The sequence below is a fragment of the Cotesia typhae genome, unplaced genomic scaffold, assembly GCF_013202065.1.
Source record: "Cotesia typhae breed Kobodo isofemale line unplaced genomic scaffold, CoteBio_Ctyphae contig_23, whole genome shotgun sequence".
Classification (NCBI taxonomy): domain Eukaryota; kingdom Metazoa; phylum Arthropoda; class Insecta; order Hymenoptera; family Braconidae; genus Cotesia; species Cotesia typhae.
Window position 1 is genome coordinate 2,412,536 of NW_027423729.1, and position 13,180 is coordinate 2,425,715.

The 13,180-nt window shown below is 25.1% G+C and overlaps 4 protein-coding genes across 4 annotated transcripts; 2 read left to right on the top strand and 2 right to left on the bottom strand.

The window, feature by feature from the left end:
• The first annotated feature begins 143 nt into the window (after nt 1-143).
• Nucleotides 144-2,248, top strand: LOC141524778 (GPN-loop GTPase 2). The gene is made up of 7 exons (XM_074238842.1): nt 144-304; nt 509-616; nt 820-1,113; nt 1,172-1,377; nt 1,531-1,645; nt 1,727-1,922; nt 1,981-2,248. Exons 3-7 carry the CDS (start codon nt 993-995, stop codon nt 2,219-2,221), a joined length of 879 nt encoding a protein of 292 aa, XP_074094943.1. The 5' UTR covers nt 144-304; nt 509-616; nt 820-992; the 3' UTR covers nt 2,222-2,248.
• LOC141524777 (trafficking protein particle complex subunit 13) lies at nt 2,209-4,819 on the bottom strand. Its single transcript, XM_074238841.1, has 10 exons — nt 4,616-4,819; nt 4,179-4,347; nt 4,016-4,100; nt 3,748-3,875; nt 3,554-3,677; nt 3,394-3,490; nt 3,102-3,328; nt 2,912-3,012; nt 2,692-2,839; nt 2,209-2,613 (listed from the first exon to the last, which is right to left on the bottom strand). Exons 1-10 carry the CDS (start codon nt 4,656-4,658, stop codon nt 2,521-2,523), a joined length of 1,215 nt encoding a protein of 404 aa, XP_074094942.1. The 5' UTR covers nt 4,659-4,819; the 3' UTR covers nt 2,209-2,520.
• Nucleotides 4,820-4,952: 133 nt separating this feature from the next.
• On the top strand, nt 4,953-6,988 carry Rpl13a (ribosomal protein L13A). The gene is made up of 6 exons (XM_074238843.1): nt 4,953-5,087; nt 5,499-5,629; nt 6,003-6,112; nt 6,314-6,459; nt 6,667-6,789; nt 6,868-6,988. Exons 1-6 carry the CDS (start codon nt 5,067-5,069, stop codon nt 6,949-6,951), a joined length of 615 nt encoding a protein of 204 aa, XP_074094944.1. The 5' UTR covers nt 4,953-5,066; the 3' UTR covers nt 6,952-6,988.
• A 144-nt stretch (nt 6,989-7,132) lies between these two features.
• Nucleotides 7,133-13,137, bottom strand: LOC141524776 (katanin-interacting protein-like). Its single transcript, XM_074238840.1, has 14 exons — nt 12,551-13,137; nt 11,689-12,182; nt 11,437-11,594; nt 10,629-10,823; nt 10,413-10,550; nt 10,213-10,347; nt 9,953-10,082; nt 9,095-9,363; nt 8,800-9,013; nt 8,577-8,735; nt 8,265-8,404; nt 7,875-7,976; nt 7,693-7,805; nt 7,133-7,610 (listed from the first exon to the last, which is right to left on the bottom strand). Exons 1-14 carry the CDS (start codon nt 12,628-12,630, stop codon nt 7,502-7,504), a joined length of 2,436 nt encoding a protein of 811 aa, XP_074094941.1. The 5' UTR covers nt 12,631-13,137; the 3' UTR covers nt 7,133-7,501.
• Between the last annotated feature and the right edge of the window lie 43 nt (nt 13,138-13,180).

The window sequence follows — 13,180 nt, forward strand, 5'->3', positions numbered from 1 at the left end:
AAATTAAAAAATTGTCAAGTGACAGCTAACTTTAATGTCATCAAATTTAAAAATTTTCGAGTTTCAGCAGAAATGCTTTTGAACTGATAAAAATATTAGACGCATGCGCAAGGAATAAATATGCAAAATATAGAGAGAGTAACAATCCCGAAGTATCATATAAACAAATTGAATTGTTGGTTAGCAATAAAATTCTTATATGTATCTTGTTTTAATAAAAATTATGATAAATAAAAATGTCTAATAATGACTGTGGAATTTCAATAAATGGTAATCATACAGATATCGCCGTAAAAGTGTACAAGTAAGTCTATATATTTTTTTTATGAAAATAAATTAGCCACCATCCGAAAAAAATTTTTTTTTGTTGAAAAAATCAAAAATTGTTAAATTTTGGCTAATTTTTTATTAAAATTTTCTTGCTATAATTTGTTGGTTAAAAATATTCTTGAAATTATCAGATGTCTCTCGATTTTAGTATCATTAAATTAAATAATTTTTGTTACAGAAACCGTTTGTTTATTATTGTCACACAATTCCAGAAATTTGGGTCTATGGTCACAGTGACACGTGAATCGTCTCTCGATCAGTTCAACAGTGATACATACTCTACTCAGTAATTATATTTATAATTTATATTATTTACTTATTAATGAAATTTATTTAGACACTTCAGTGAACTCACAAAGGAAATTTTTTAATAATTTTATTAATATAAAATTATTTAAAAAAAAATTCCACATGTGAAAATAAAAAAAAATTGACAGTTGTCAATTTACTTTAACAATACAACTTATTACTTAATTAATAATTTTTCAGCGTAATATTTGGTAAAGATACTGAAGAAATACATGCAGCAGTTCGTTATATAGCAGAAGCTATAGATATTGACAGACCATTGTTGCTATCAATTGCCTTAAAGGATTACGAATTAAGTACACTTAAAGTAATTGTTTCTACAATCAACAAACTAAAAGCTTGGTAATCAAATCATGTCTTTAATATTCGGCCAATTGGTCATTGGACCGCCGGGTAGTGGAAAAACTACTTACTGCAATGCGATGTGCAACTTTTTGGAAAAAATCGGGAGAAAAGTTGCTGTTATAAATATTGGTATGTTGATAATTATTTTTCTTGTCAATTGATACCTAATCAATGAATTATCTCGTAGATCCAGCGAATGATAATATGGAGTACAAAACAACGATAGATATTTCTGATTTGATAAAGTTAGATGATGTTATGACTAAATTTGAACTTGGACCAAATGGAGGGTTGATGTATTGTATGGAATTCTTGGAAGCTAATGTCGATTGGTTGATTAAAAAGATTTTAAATTTAAAGGACCATTATCTTATTTTTGATTGTCCTGGTCAAGTAAGAATTTACAATCTTTTATTAAAAACACCGTTGATAAATATTAATGAGTAAAATTTGTAAAAATATTTATTAATTAAATTCTTGCCCGATCGATTTTCTAGTTTATTAAAATTTTTTATTATGTATTAAAGTGATTTTTTTTTTCGGTAGATTGAACTGTATACTCACCATAAATCCGTAGCAGCAATAGTAGAAAAATTAAATCAAAATTTGGTCCGTCTGTGCAGTGTTTATTTAATAGATTCTCATCATTGCACCGATCCTGGTAAATTTTTTTTTATGAGTATAAATTTATTATCCAAAAAAAATCTAATTTTTTTTTTTTAAATAATAATTTAATTTTCAGGTAAATATTTATCTTCGTTAGTTGTCTGTACAAGTACAATGTTACAGCTAGCATTACCACACGTTAATATAATGACTAAATTGGACCAATTGAAAAAATACGAAGACCGATTAGCATTTAATATTGATTTTTATACTGAAGTATTGGACTTGAATTATTTACTGGAAAAACTTGACGAGGATCCATCAACAGCTAGGTAATAATTTAAATTCACTAGATAAATTAAAAAATAAAGTTTCTTATTTTAATTATAGATATAAAAAATTAAATGCAGCGTTGATATCACTAGTTGAAGACTACAGTCTTGTAAGTTTTCTACCTTTGGATGTATCAAATCAAGCTCTCCTTTTGCAAGTTAAAAATGCAATTGACAAGGCTAATGGTTACATTTTTGGTGGCAATGAACCTCAGGATGTACAGACTTTACTTGCTTGCGCTGTCGGTGCAGTTGATGAAAATGAAAAAATGTCAACACTCGAAGCTTATTTTTCATAATAAAATAAATATTTTACTAATTTTCAATTCCTCACTGTAAAATTTATTTAAAACTCTAATCTCAATACCTTTTCATTATAAAGCTAATAAAAATATTTAACTACAACAAAAATATTAGCTTTGGTAGTTAAAATTATATTTATTTTTTTAGATTTTTATATCTGATGCTTACTCCAGACGTCTGCGACGTAATATAAATCATGATTCATTAAAAGTTTGAATTAATTAGTTTAGCTGTATTCTAAGCTAGCTTAGACGATATAAAAAATATATTTTTATGCATCTACTGTACAGATTTTTTAATCCACTTGTGAGACAAATATTTGTGCAAGGTGTTCATAATCGTAAACTCTCTTCAAGAAAGTATCCATTAGTTTCAATCCCGAAATAGTCTGAAAAATTTAATAGGTAATTAAAATTCAAGTTAAATATTTATTGAGTCAAATAATTAATTGTAAATTATTACATACAATTAAACCACTTTCCAAAGGTATTAAACGTAGAGGAACATCAATAAAAGCACCTGACTTTAAACTGCCTATCGTAATATCAGAAATCCCACACCAAGCCAATGAACTATTTGATTCTAAACTCAATAATAAATCCATATTTCGTTCTCTGTAATTTATAAAATATATCCTTAATAATTAATAAAACTTATGGCTAATAGTATTTTCGAAATTTACTTACGATGTATTTACAATATGGCATTTAAAATCTATCACATTTTCTAATAGAACTGTCATAGGAATTTCTTTGGTCGTAACTTTCAAATCTCCGTGATCAGAAGCCTTAAATAAAAAATTAGATAATAATAATTAACCAGCAGCCTTGCAGTCACTATATTAACTGTAAAAAATTAATAATTTTAAAAATTTACCAATCTTGTAAGCTGACTAGTTTGCAATCGTCCTCTTTCGCCCATATTGCTTCTCCAAATTATATCAAGTTTACCGATATTAGTAGCATTGTGTATTAATTTTGGATCTTTCATTAAACTTGGCTGTGGTTTTAGATAATAGAGGTATTGCCGACAGCAATTCGGATCTAATATATTTACTTTTCCATAAACTGAATCTCCATTCTCATTTGTATTGAGAGACGACACTGAAATATTTTAAAGTAAAGTTTACTTAAAAAAATATTTAAAAATAAATAATAAAATTTTAAACCTGTAAACAAGTGAGATGACTCCAAAGATACTTTTTCTAGACATATTGGGCCTGCAGTTAAATTTTGAATTTGTGCTTCTACGTAAACTTCATCACACTTAAAAAAATTTTTTTATCAAATCATCTATAATTACAGTAGTTTTAATTACAATAAATTTACCTCGGTATTAAAAAATTTAGTTTTTACGTCAAGAGGTTTGACGACTTGAAATTTAAAAAATTTTCTAAATGATTGAGGTGCTGCTCCTACGACTATTGAAACATAACTTACTTCGCATACTAATCTGAAAGATAAAAATAATAATAGAATTATTATTTTGATACTTATAAAGTTTAATTAATTTTTATACTTACATATGTGTTCCTATTTCTTTAACTTCGTGATGAATCACTTCATCGATAGTATTATCTGGCGCTAGTTCTTCAATATTTACATTTTTGTTGGATAATTGAATAGTTTGTGTGCTTGTTTGCAAATCCGCCTATACAAAAATAATACCATATAATAAAAAAGTAGACACAATAGTTATTAATAGTGAACTCAATTAAAAATTACATGACACTGTACTTGACAGACATTAGAATTTTTTTTATAATTTTATAGCAATGTCATAAAAATTACCTTAACATTAATATGTTTAACAAGTTGATTACTACCATTATGTACACACAGATAACAAGAAAATATTTCTCCAAGATAAATATTGCTGAAAAAAATTAATAATCCATGGATCATTTTTCCAATAAGACATTATGAATTGTACATCTATAAAATTGATAAATACCCAAAACTTTGAGGTAATACCATGAATTGTCCAACAGCAAGACTTTCCATGCCTTGCAATGAAGTACAATCATTTTTTAATTCATTATTCAATGTATTTCCAGGTAAATCTGTTGAATCACATGTTACAATAACTGATGTTGCCATGGTTGGTCTCGTCAGCCTCATCACTAAAAACAATACCAAAAGTCAATTTTATTAATTAATTAATTAACATGACACAGAAGTTGACAAATATTAAAATTTTTTTAGAATTTCATAATAATTTAATTTTTATAAAAAAAATATTATTAAAAAGTTTCACATGTGAAAATGAATAAAAATTACAAGTGAAAATTTTTGGAAGAATTTTTTTATAGTAATTAATTTGTTAAAAAAATTTTTAAAATTGACAGCTTACCGCTAATTTCAGTATTATAAATATTGTCATTAAAATACCTTTTAGTGCTAAAAGATGCTCATTTTTCGGTTTTGTATCCATGTTGATTTATTTATTTATTTAATTATTTATCTAAACTCAAAAGAATTAAAAACTAAAATAAATAACTTATGATATAAATTTTACACCAAAAAAAATATAAATAATTTTTATTCATTAAATTAACAATCTAATAGTTGACTATACTAATTTACTCCATGATAGATTTTTTACTCATTGGTTTTTTATTTTTTTGTTGATTATTTTGACAGCAGTTCAACGTCAGTGTCAACTAGCGCCATCTTACTTTAAATAATCCAAGTACTTTTAAGACACAAATGTCGGTGGGAAAATAAACTAAAAACTACTGAAGTAGTTGAACTTCTACAGAAATTATAGTCATGTCATGTAACCGGAAATTTAGGGGCATCTCTCTTTTTACGCGTTACTCTCGTTCGTGCGGGTAACATCATGAGCGCATTTTCGGGAAAGGTTTGTTAGTAATTATTTATTAAAATTTTAATGAAAATTTCATTACAAAAAAAATCTCCGTATTTTTATCAGCATTGTTGTTAATAAATTTCATCCGCTAATTCGAAAAATTGTTTACCATTTGGATTAATTGAACTTTTAACCTCAAATTTATTTCGACACATGGCGTTTATTCATGTCATGCACGTGTAACGAAATTTATTTTATAATTTACTTAACTCCTTTCAGTAACTTGAACTTTTTAAGTAAAAAACTTTCATATTATTTTTATTTTCAACAATAGTCATTCTGGTGTAAATATTTATTTTTTTTTCTTTGATTTTAAATCCCGATATTTAGAAAAATTTTTATCAAATTTAATTTTAAATCAATTAATTTTTTTTATTAATTTATCGATTTATTTAATTTCAGCCTCTGTTAATCGATGGCAGGAACCATCTGTCCGGGCGCTTGGCACCAGTGGTCGCCAAGGCGATTCTCCAGGGTACCCGAGTCATTGTCGTACGCTGTGAATCCCTTAATATCTCCGGAAACTTCTTCAAGTAATTATTTAATTAATGATACTGAAATTGAGAGACATCTGACAATTTTAAGAATTTTTTTAACAAAAAAATTTTAATTATAAATTTCATCTTTAGAAGCTCTGAAAAATTATAAATGAGATTTTTATAAATAATTTTCTATGCCTAGTTTATTTTTTAAGAAAAGTCAAAAAATTGTCAAGTGTCTGCTAATTTCAACTTCATATTATTTTTTTATTTTACATCAAAATAAATTTTAAAATGATTATAAAATATTCCTTACCTTTATTATTTGAAGCTAATGAAACATATTTTGAAATGATTCGCATAATTAAAAATTAAAATTTTAATTTTTCAAAACAATCAAAACTAATAATTGTTTATTCATCCACAGAAACAAGTTGAAGTACATGTCCTTTTTACGTAAAAGATGTAACGTAAACCCAGCACGTGGTCCATTCCATCACCGTGCTCCGTCTAAGATCTTCTTCAAGACAGTTAGAGGTAACATCACTTATAATTACAACACTATCATTAAAAAAAAAAACAATTGTTTATTCTTCTGAAGTGATGTTAAAAATTCCTTACCTATATTATCTGATTGCCATGATCAAAATTACGTCTGACTTAAAATTAACAATTTTAATTTTAAGTTTATATTAAGAATAAATTATTTTAATTATTTCTTTTGTTTCTTTTTATTAGGAATGATCCCCCACAAAACACAGAGGGGAAAGGATGCTTTACGCAGACTTAAGGCCTACGAAGGATGTCCACCACCTTACGATCGCAGAAAATGCATGGTCGTTCCTGGAGCTATGAGGATCATCTGCCTGAAAGCCGGAAGAAAAGTAATTTTTTATTGTTTTTTAATTTTTTATTTTTTATTTTTTATAAAAATATTTTTACTATGATGGTCAATTGGTAATTTGCGACTGAAAACATTTTGTTGGTGTCGACAATTTTTTCTGAGTATTAAATTAAATTAAATTCAAGTATACGATAAATAGTAATAATCATTCAAGTAATTTGCTAATTATAAATAATTTGTATTACAGTACTGTCATGTTGGACGTTTGGCCCATGAAGTAGGATGGAAGTACCAGGATGTTGTTAAGACTCTTGAGAACAAGAGGAAGGTCAAGACAGTTCTTGGTATCCGCAAAAGAGACAAACTCAAGGTAAATTTGAATACTTCACTAATATTTTTAAAAATTCATTTAACCAACTAATTATTAATGAATTTTTTTTTGTTATAGAAACTCACGAAACAAGCCGCAGAAAAGGTTGAGAAATCAACTGCTCCATACACGAAAATTATTAACGAGCTTGGTTATAATTAATCGTGTAATTTCAATAAAATTTAAATTTATCATCAAATGACATTTTTAATAATTGAGTTTAATAAACCATACGCTTGATAAAAAATTATATTATTTATTTTACTTCGTATAAAATTCTTAGAGTATTTAAACACTTAATTTATTTTACTGTCTGGTAAGAGAAACTTGGTATTAGAATAAATTATCGGATGCTGAAGCATTTTTTAATTATAAGGAATGGTCGTCGGTAGCGGTTGCTCCATTTATAAAAAATTTTCACACGTAAAATTTTTTTATTAAATTATTTTCATAACAATTTAATTATTATGAAAATTAAAAAAAAATTTTCTAATGTCTGTCAACTTCAGTATCATTTTTATTTACTGTAAGAGCACATGAAGTCCGACGGTGATAGAAAAAAAAAAATTGAAAAAACAATTTTATATTTTAGTGATTGTTTTTAATAAATAATAAGTAACTAATAAATGAATATTGAATACTGATTGCAATAACAAAAATATTTTGATTTATGTATAAAAAATGTTTTTAGAATTTATTGTACAGAATTGTGTTAATTTTTTGGCAGCAATGAGGTATAAGGTCTCAGCAATTGGTCTGGTTGTGAATCTTCATCCTGATTAGCTTTTTCTAAATTCAATAAATTTATTTCTTGGTCCGATCTGTTGCAAAAATAATTATTAATTACTTTGAAACAAAATAAATACAAAATTTAATTTGAAAAAAAAAAAAAAAAATACTTACGTTGATTTTGCTAGTTGTATGTCTCGATAATTATTGCTGCTAAAGTATACAGTACCATTTGCATCGTTCTCTGCTAACATGCCATTGTATACCAATAAATCATCTACGAAAATCTGTACAAAAATCAATATTTATTAACTTTTTGGTGAGTTAAAAAAAAAATTAAATATTGCTGCATTCACCCCAAATTCTTTGACTCTTCTTTCTAAAGTTTTAGAATAATTCCATATTCTAATCATTGACACAGTCATTGGATCGTTAAATATTATATAAATACGATTTATCTGGAATATTTTATTAATTTAGAAAATAGATAATTTAGTAATAATTTTTTATGATAAATTATTAGGTAGGGCCAGGATTTTTGCTTTAATTTCAAAATAACAATTAATAATTAATAAAAAAAAATTTTTTTTAGATGAAAATTTATAAAAAAAATGTCTTATATTTTGTTTCAAAAATTTTTTGAAGGGGATAAGACATTTAAGTATTTAAAGATATTAAATATTTAAGCCATTTATTTTAAAATTAAGGTACAAATCTTCACCCTAATTATAAATAATTGAATTTACTTGTCCAGGTAGAATTGGAGCTAGCCATGAATGATTTCCATCTTTACAGTCATTTATATTATCTATTAATTTATCAGGTGTCCTGATATCGTTTTTGATACCCTCGATAACATTAATACTTTCTGGGTACGCTGTGATGTCTGCAAAAAAATTAAGGATTAAATATTAAAAAAATTTTGGGTAATTATGACAATTGAATGTAATAAAATTTTAAATTGAAATTAAAAAAATTTTTTTTATAATAATTGATTGGCTATAAAAATCCTAAGAATTGTCGGATGTCTGCTAATTTTAGTAAAATAAAATACTTACTTTTTTTATTTAAATGAATTTTTTGTTTATCAGCATCAAATAATTCAATACCATTCAAACCAACATAATAAGCGTCACCCCAAGTTGAAAATAAGACAATTTGATAAACAAAGCCTTGAGGTACTGGCGGTGATTCATAATCACTATTTTCTAAGACATCTAAAAAGTGTAATAATAAATTAATTTTAAATTAACTCAAAATAATAATCTCTTGAGAACTTACCTCTTGATAATTTTATAATATTAAATTTATCTTCAATTATTCTTTCAGCAGACGCACTATAATTTTTATTAACAGCTACCTTGGGTCGGTTCACAAAACTTAATTCCTGGAAAAAATTATAATGACATGAGCCAGGCGCTCGTCTTAGCAAAAAACCTTTGAAATCATCATCGAATAATTTCTTCCCATCTAATTCTACAAGCATTTGTTTGACCTGGCAAAATATATTTTTTAATTACAAAAAATTTCAATGAACATTATATTTTGAAATTATTGAATAAAATTATTAATTTACTCCGCAGTATGATGACTCAAGTGAATAATTATAATTCCATATATTTAAACCTGTGATAAATACTTCAGTATTAAATGTTATGGTAATCGTGACTAATGAATCTGGATCATTATTTATTATCCACATGTGATCGGAATCAGTAGTTAAATTAATTCCATCTACAAGATGAAATAATTCTTCATTACTATCTTTAATATTGCAATTTAATGATAACTGCGACGCTGGAATTATTGCACCCTGGTCATTTATTATTTCTATTCCGTTTAAACCTGTTGAACAAAAATGGTTTTAGTAATTGGTAATTATTTACAAGTGGGGTCCACTATTTTAATTTTCAGTTTTTTGGATAAAATTTTTTTTTGAAAATTTTGATATATTTTTTTTTGAAAAATACATAAAAAATTGATTTTCACAATTTTAACAAATTTATAAATTATTTAGAAAATTGTGATATTAAAATTTTATTTTTTTAATTGTTCATTTTTTTATGTACTTTAAAAAAAATATATCAAAACCATCAAAAAAAGATAAAATAGAAATTTTATCCAAAAAAATGTGAGCCAAAATTTTTTCCAACTTTTGAAGGCAAAAAATCTTTATTTTTTTCTTTCACGATATTTTTTATCATAAATGTTTCGTAAAAACAAGCAGAATAAAAATAAATTTTTTTTAATTAATTTTTCACCTAGATATGGCCAAAAATAGAGTGGACCTCACTTGTAAATAATTACCTAGTTATTATCATTTCTAATATTTTAAAAGAAGAGTTTATTAAATTAAATTATTATTAATATTAAAATAATAATTAAAAAAAAAAAAAAAAAAAAAAAAAAAAAAAAAACTTCTATTGACGCTTACCAATCATATCATTAGAATTCCAATTAGATAACAAAAATAATTTAATTTGTTTGCATGCAATAGATATATCTTTATCACTACTTCCAGTTAAATTTAGCTGCTCGTCCGATTGACTAATGTGTAGTTCGTTCTGTAAATTACACATTCTACTAATAAAATCTATTCTAATTTATATGTAATTATATACAATGAAATGACATGATAATTAGAACAAAAATTAATCTCATTAAATTAATCACTGTAAATAAATAATTACGTACAATTTTGTCAGTTGATCCGGTGATAGGTCTATTTATTTCAATTTCTTCTGGCGAGTTATCTTCACCATTATCGAAATTTCTATCATTATCCGAAATCAGCTCTAGTATTTCTTCGTCAGTTGTAAATAAAATAGTCTAAAAAATAATTTACAAACAATTAAGCCCACAATTTAATTAAAATAACTAAGAAAAGTAATTACATCTCCAAATGAATTAATATCTCCCGTAATATCACCAGATGATCTTGCTATTTCGCCGTCAAAAATAATAACATCATCTAATTTAATAACAACATGTTTGGCACCTTGATAAGAATGTATCCTTGACTTATTGTAATTCTGAAAATTAATTTTTTATTTATTAACAATATACTTGATTTTTTATAACTTAAAAAATTTATAAATTTAAATACTTGCCCATATTCTTATTAAAGCAATTTTGGTAATTTCAGAAAATGCAATATTTATGCAATGATGATTTCCTGCAGTAAATGGTATTAACCACATATCTAAGTCATTTTTAGTTCGATATACTCCGTTAATTAAATTATTTATTGTATTGCTTTTTTTATCTTTGTTCTCTGTACAACTCCCATCACAGTCATTCCAAATCTGTAAATGAAATAATAATTAAAAAAAAAATAAGATAAAATATTTTGACATAGAAAATAGAAAGTGACTTGAAAAAAATTATAAAAAAAATTTTACAGCACATTAAAAATAAAAAATTATAGGACACTAAAATTAACAGACACTTGACAATTTTTTTTATTTTTCTTAAAAATAAACAAGGCCTAAAAAATTATTAAAAAAAAATTTATTTATTATTTTTTAAAGCTTTTAAAGATAGAATTTTTTTAATAAATTTTTCTTACTATAATATATTTTTTTAAAAATTTCTAAAAATTATCAGATATCTCTTAATTTCAGTATTATAAAATTATGACACTGAAATTATCATTTTCGCTAATTTTTTTTTTTTTTTTTTTTTTTTTTTTTTTTTTCCCCAAATAAACAAGACTTACAAAATTATATAAAAAAAATTATTTATAATTATTAAAACTTTTTAAATGTGAAATTTCTTAAATAATTTTTTTTCACTATAATTTATTTGTTAAAAAATTTCCAAAAATTATCAGAAGTCTCTAAATTTTAGTATCATAAAATAATAAATTTTATTTTTTAAAATTTCCCAACAAAAGTAAAGACTAATAATTAAAACTACTTTAGTTATTATCGGAGCTTGACCAGTTGATGAAAATATTTCAATTCCATTAAGCCCGACGTAATTCTTATCACCCCATGTGCTGATGATATCTATAGTCAATGACTCTCCAGAAGGTAATTCTGGTATTATAAAATCCTGTACATTTTTATCAGACCCTGAAAGATAAATAAATATCAAAAAAAGTTATTAATTTCCAAAATTCACCGACTAAGTGTTCAAGATAAAGTTAATCATAATTTGATCACCAACCTTTAGGAGAATAATCAGTGTCTAGGTTGGATAAATTATTTATTTTTCTGGTATTTAGACCAGAAGCCTCCCCAAGGTCAAATGTTTCCAACTCGTCAAGATTCAGCCTTTTCAGCTGACTCGACAGCAATGAATCAATCGACGACTTCCGTTCGTCGGCGAAGAAATTTATCGTGTCGTAAAGACCCGCTGGTGAATTTAAATTCAAAGGGGTGTTATCCCTGTCTTTTAATTGACGTAGCGAAATATTTGATAGCAACGGAGGCTTATTAAATTTGCTTCGAGTTTCAAGCAACGACGCCGACACACAATTGATTCCTTTGCGGTTTTCTGTTTTTTTAGGATAATCACTTTTTTCATAGGTCTGGGCTCGTCGACCACTACGTCGCTTCTCAGAGTTATCAATTTTATCAGCTGGCTTGGGTGATTCTTCACTTGAATTTAATTGCGTCGGCAATGAAATAAAATTATCTTGACTTAATTTTCTTACATTTCTAAAAAAAAAAAAAAAATTAAATTAAAAAATTTTTAAATTAATTAAAATTTTTTTTTAACAAAAAATTAATTTTAAATTAAAAATAAATTTTTAAATTTAAAAAATAAAAAAATATAAGTTGTAAAATAATAATAATAACAATAAATTTATTAAAATGTATAAAAATATTATGACAATAAATTTAGCAGATATTTGACAATTTTTGTAACAAATAAATTACGGCAAAAAAAAAATTGACATGTAGAAATTTTAATAAATAAAAAATGCAAATTTTTTAAAAATAATTTTAAAAGAAATTTTTTTTTTTAAATAAAATTAAGAAAGGTCAAGTAACTGCTAACTTTTATGTCATAAAAAAAAACTTACTCAGTCATTTCTAATAACCAGGGTGGCATTTTATCATCACCAAAAGTTTCAGACGATGAATTTTTTTTCAAACTATCCATCGTATTTATAATTTTCCGTTGACGTAAACTTTTAATTTTTTCACCCTACATAATATTATCAATGTCACAATGTAAAGAGTAACTTCATTTTACCTTTGACATTAAAAATATAATAAAGCTCATCAACAAAAAAAAATAGTTAATAATATTTAATTATACTTATAAATATACTTTTTTTTTTCTTTTTCATGACACTTGCGCGCCCGATTTATATTTTCACGTTGTAGTGTTTTATACAAACAAAGAGTGACATTTTTATAGCTATAACGTGGTCTTGGTTCTGTTGACTTACTGGTAACCATGGTAACACTTTCAGTGTCAATGTTCTTTTCAACGTCATTAATTTAGAGTATAACTTACACCTAACTAATTAAATTAGTTTCTGAAAAACAATTATCACTAATTCTAAAAGCTAAAGTTAGTTTAACAATAATGATAACAATGAAAAATCAATAAATATGATAGATGATTGAATGTATGACAAGCGTTTCTATAGAAATAATTTTTGTCAAATTAATAATTGATAAGACGTATAAACTTTTTTATCAAT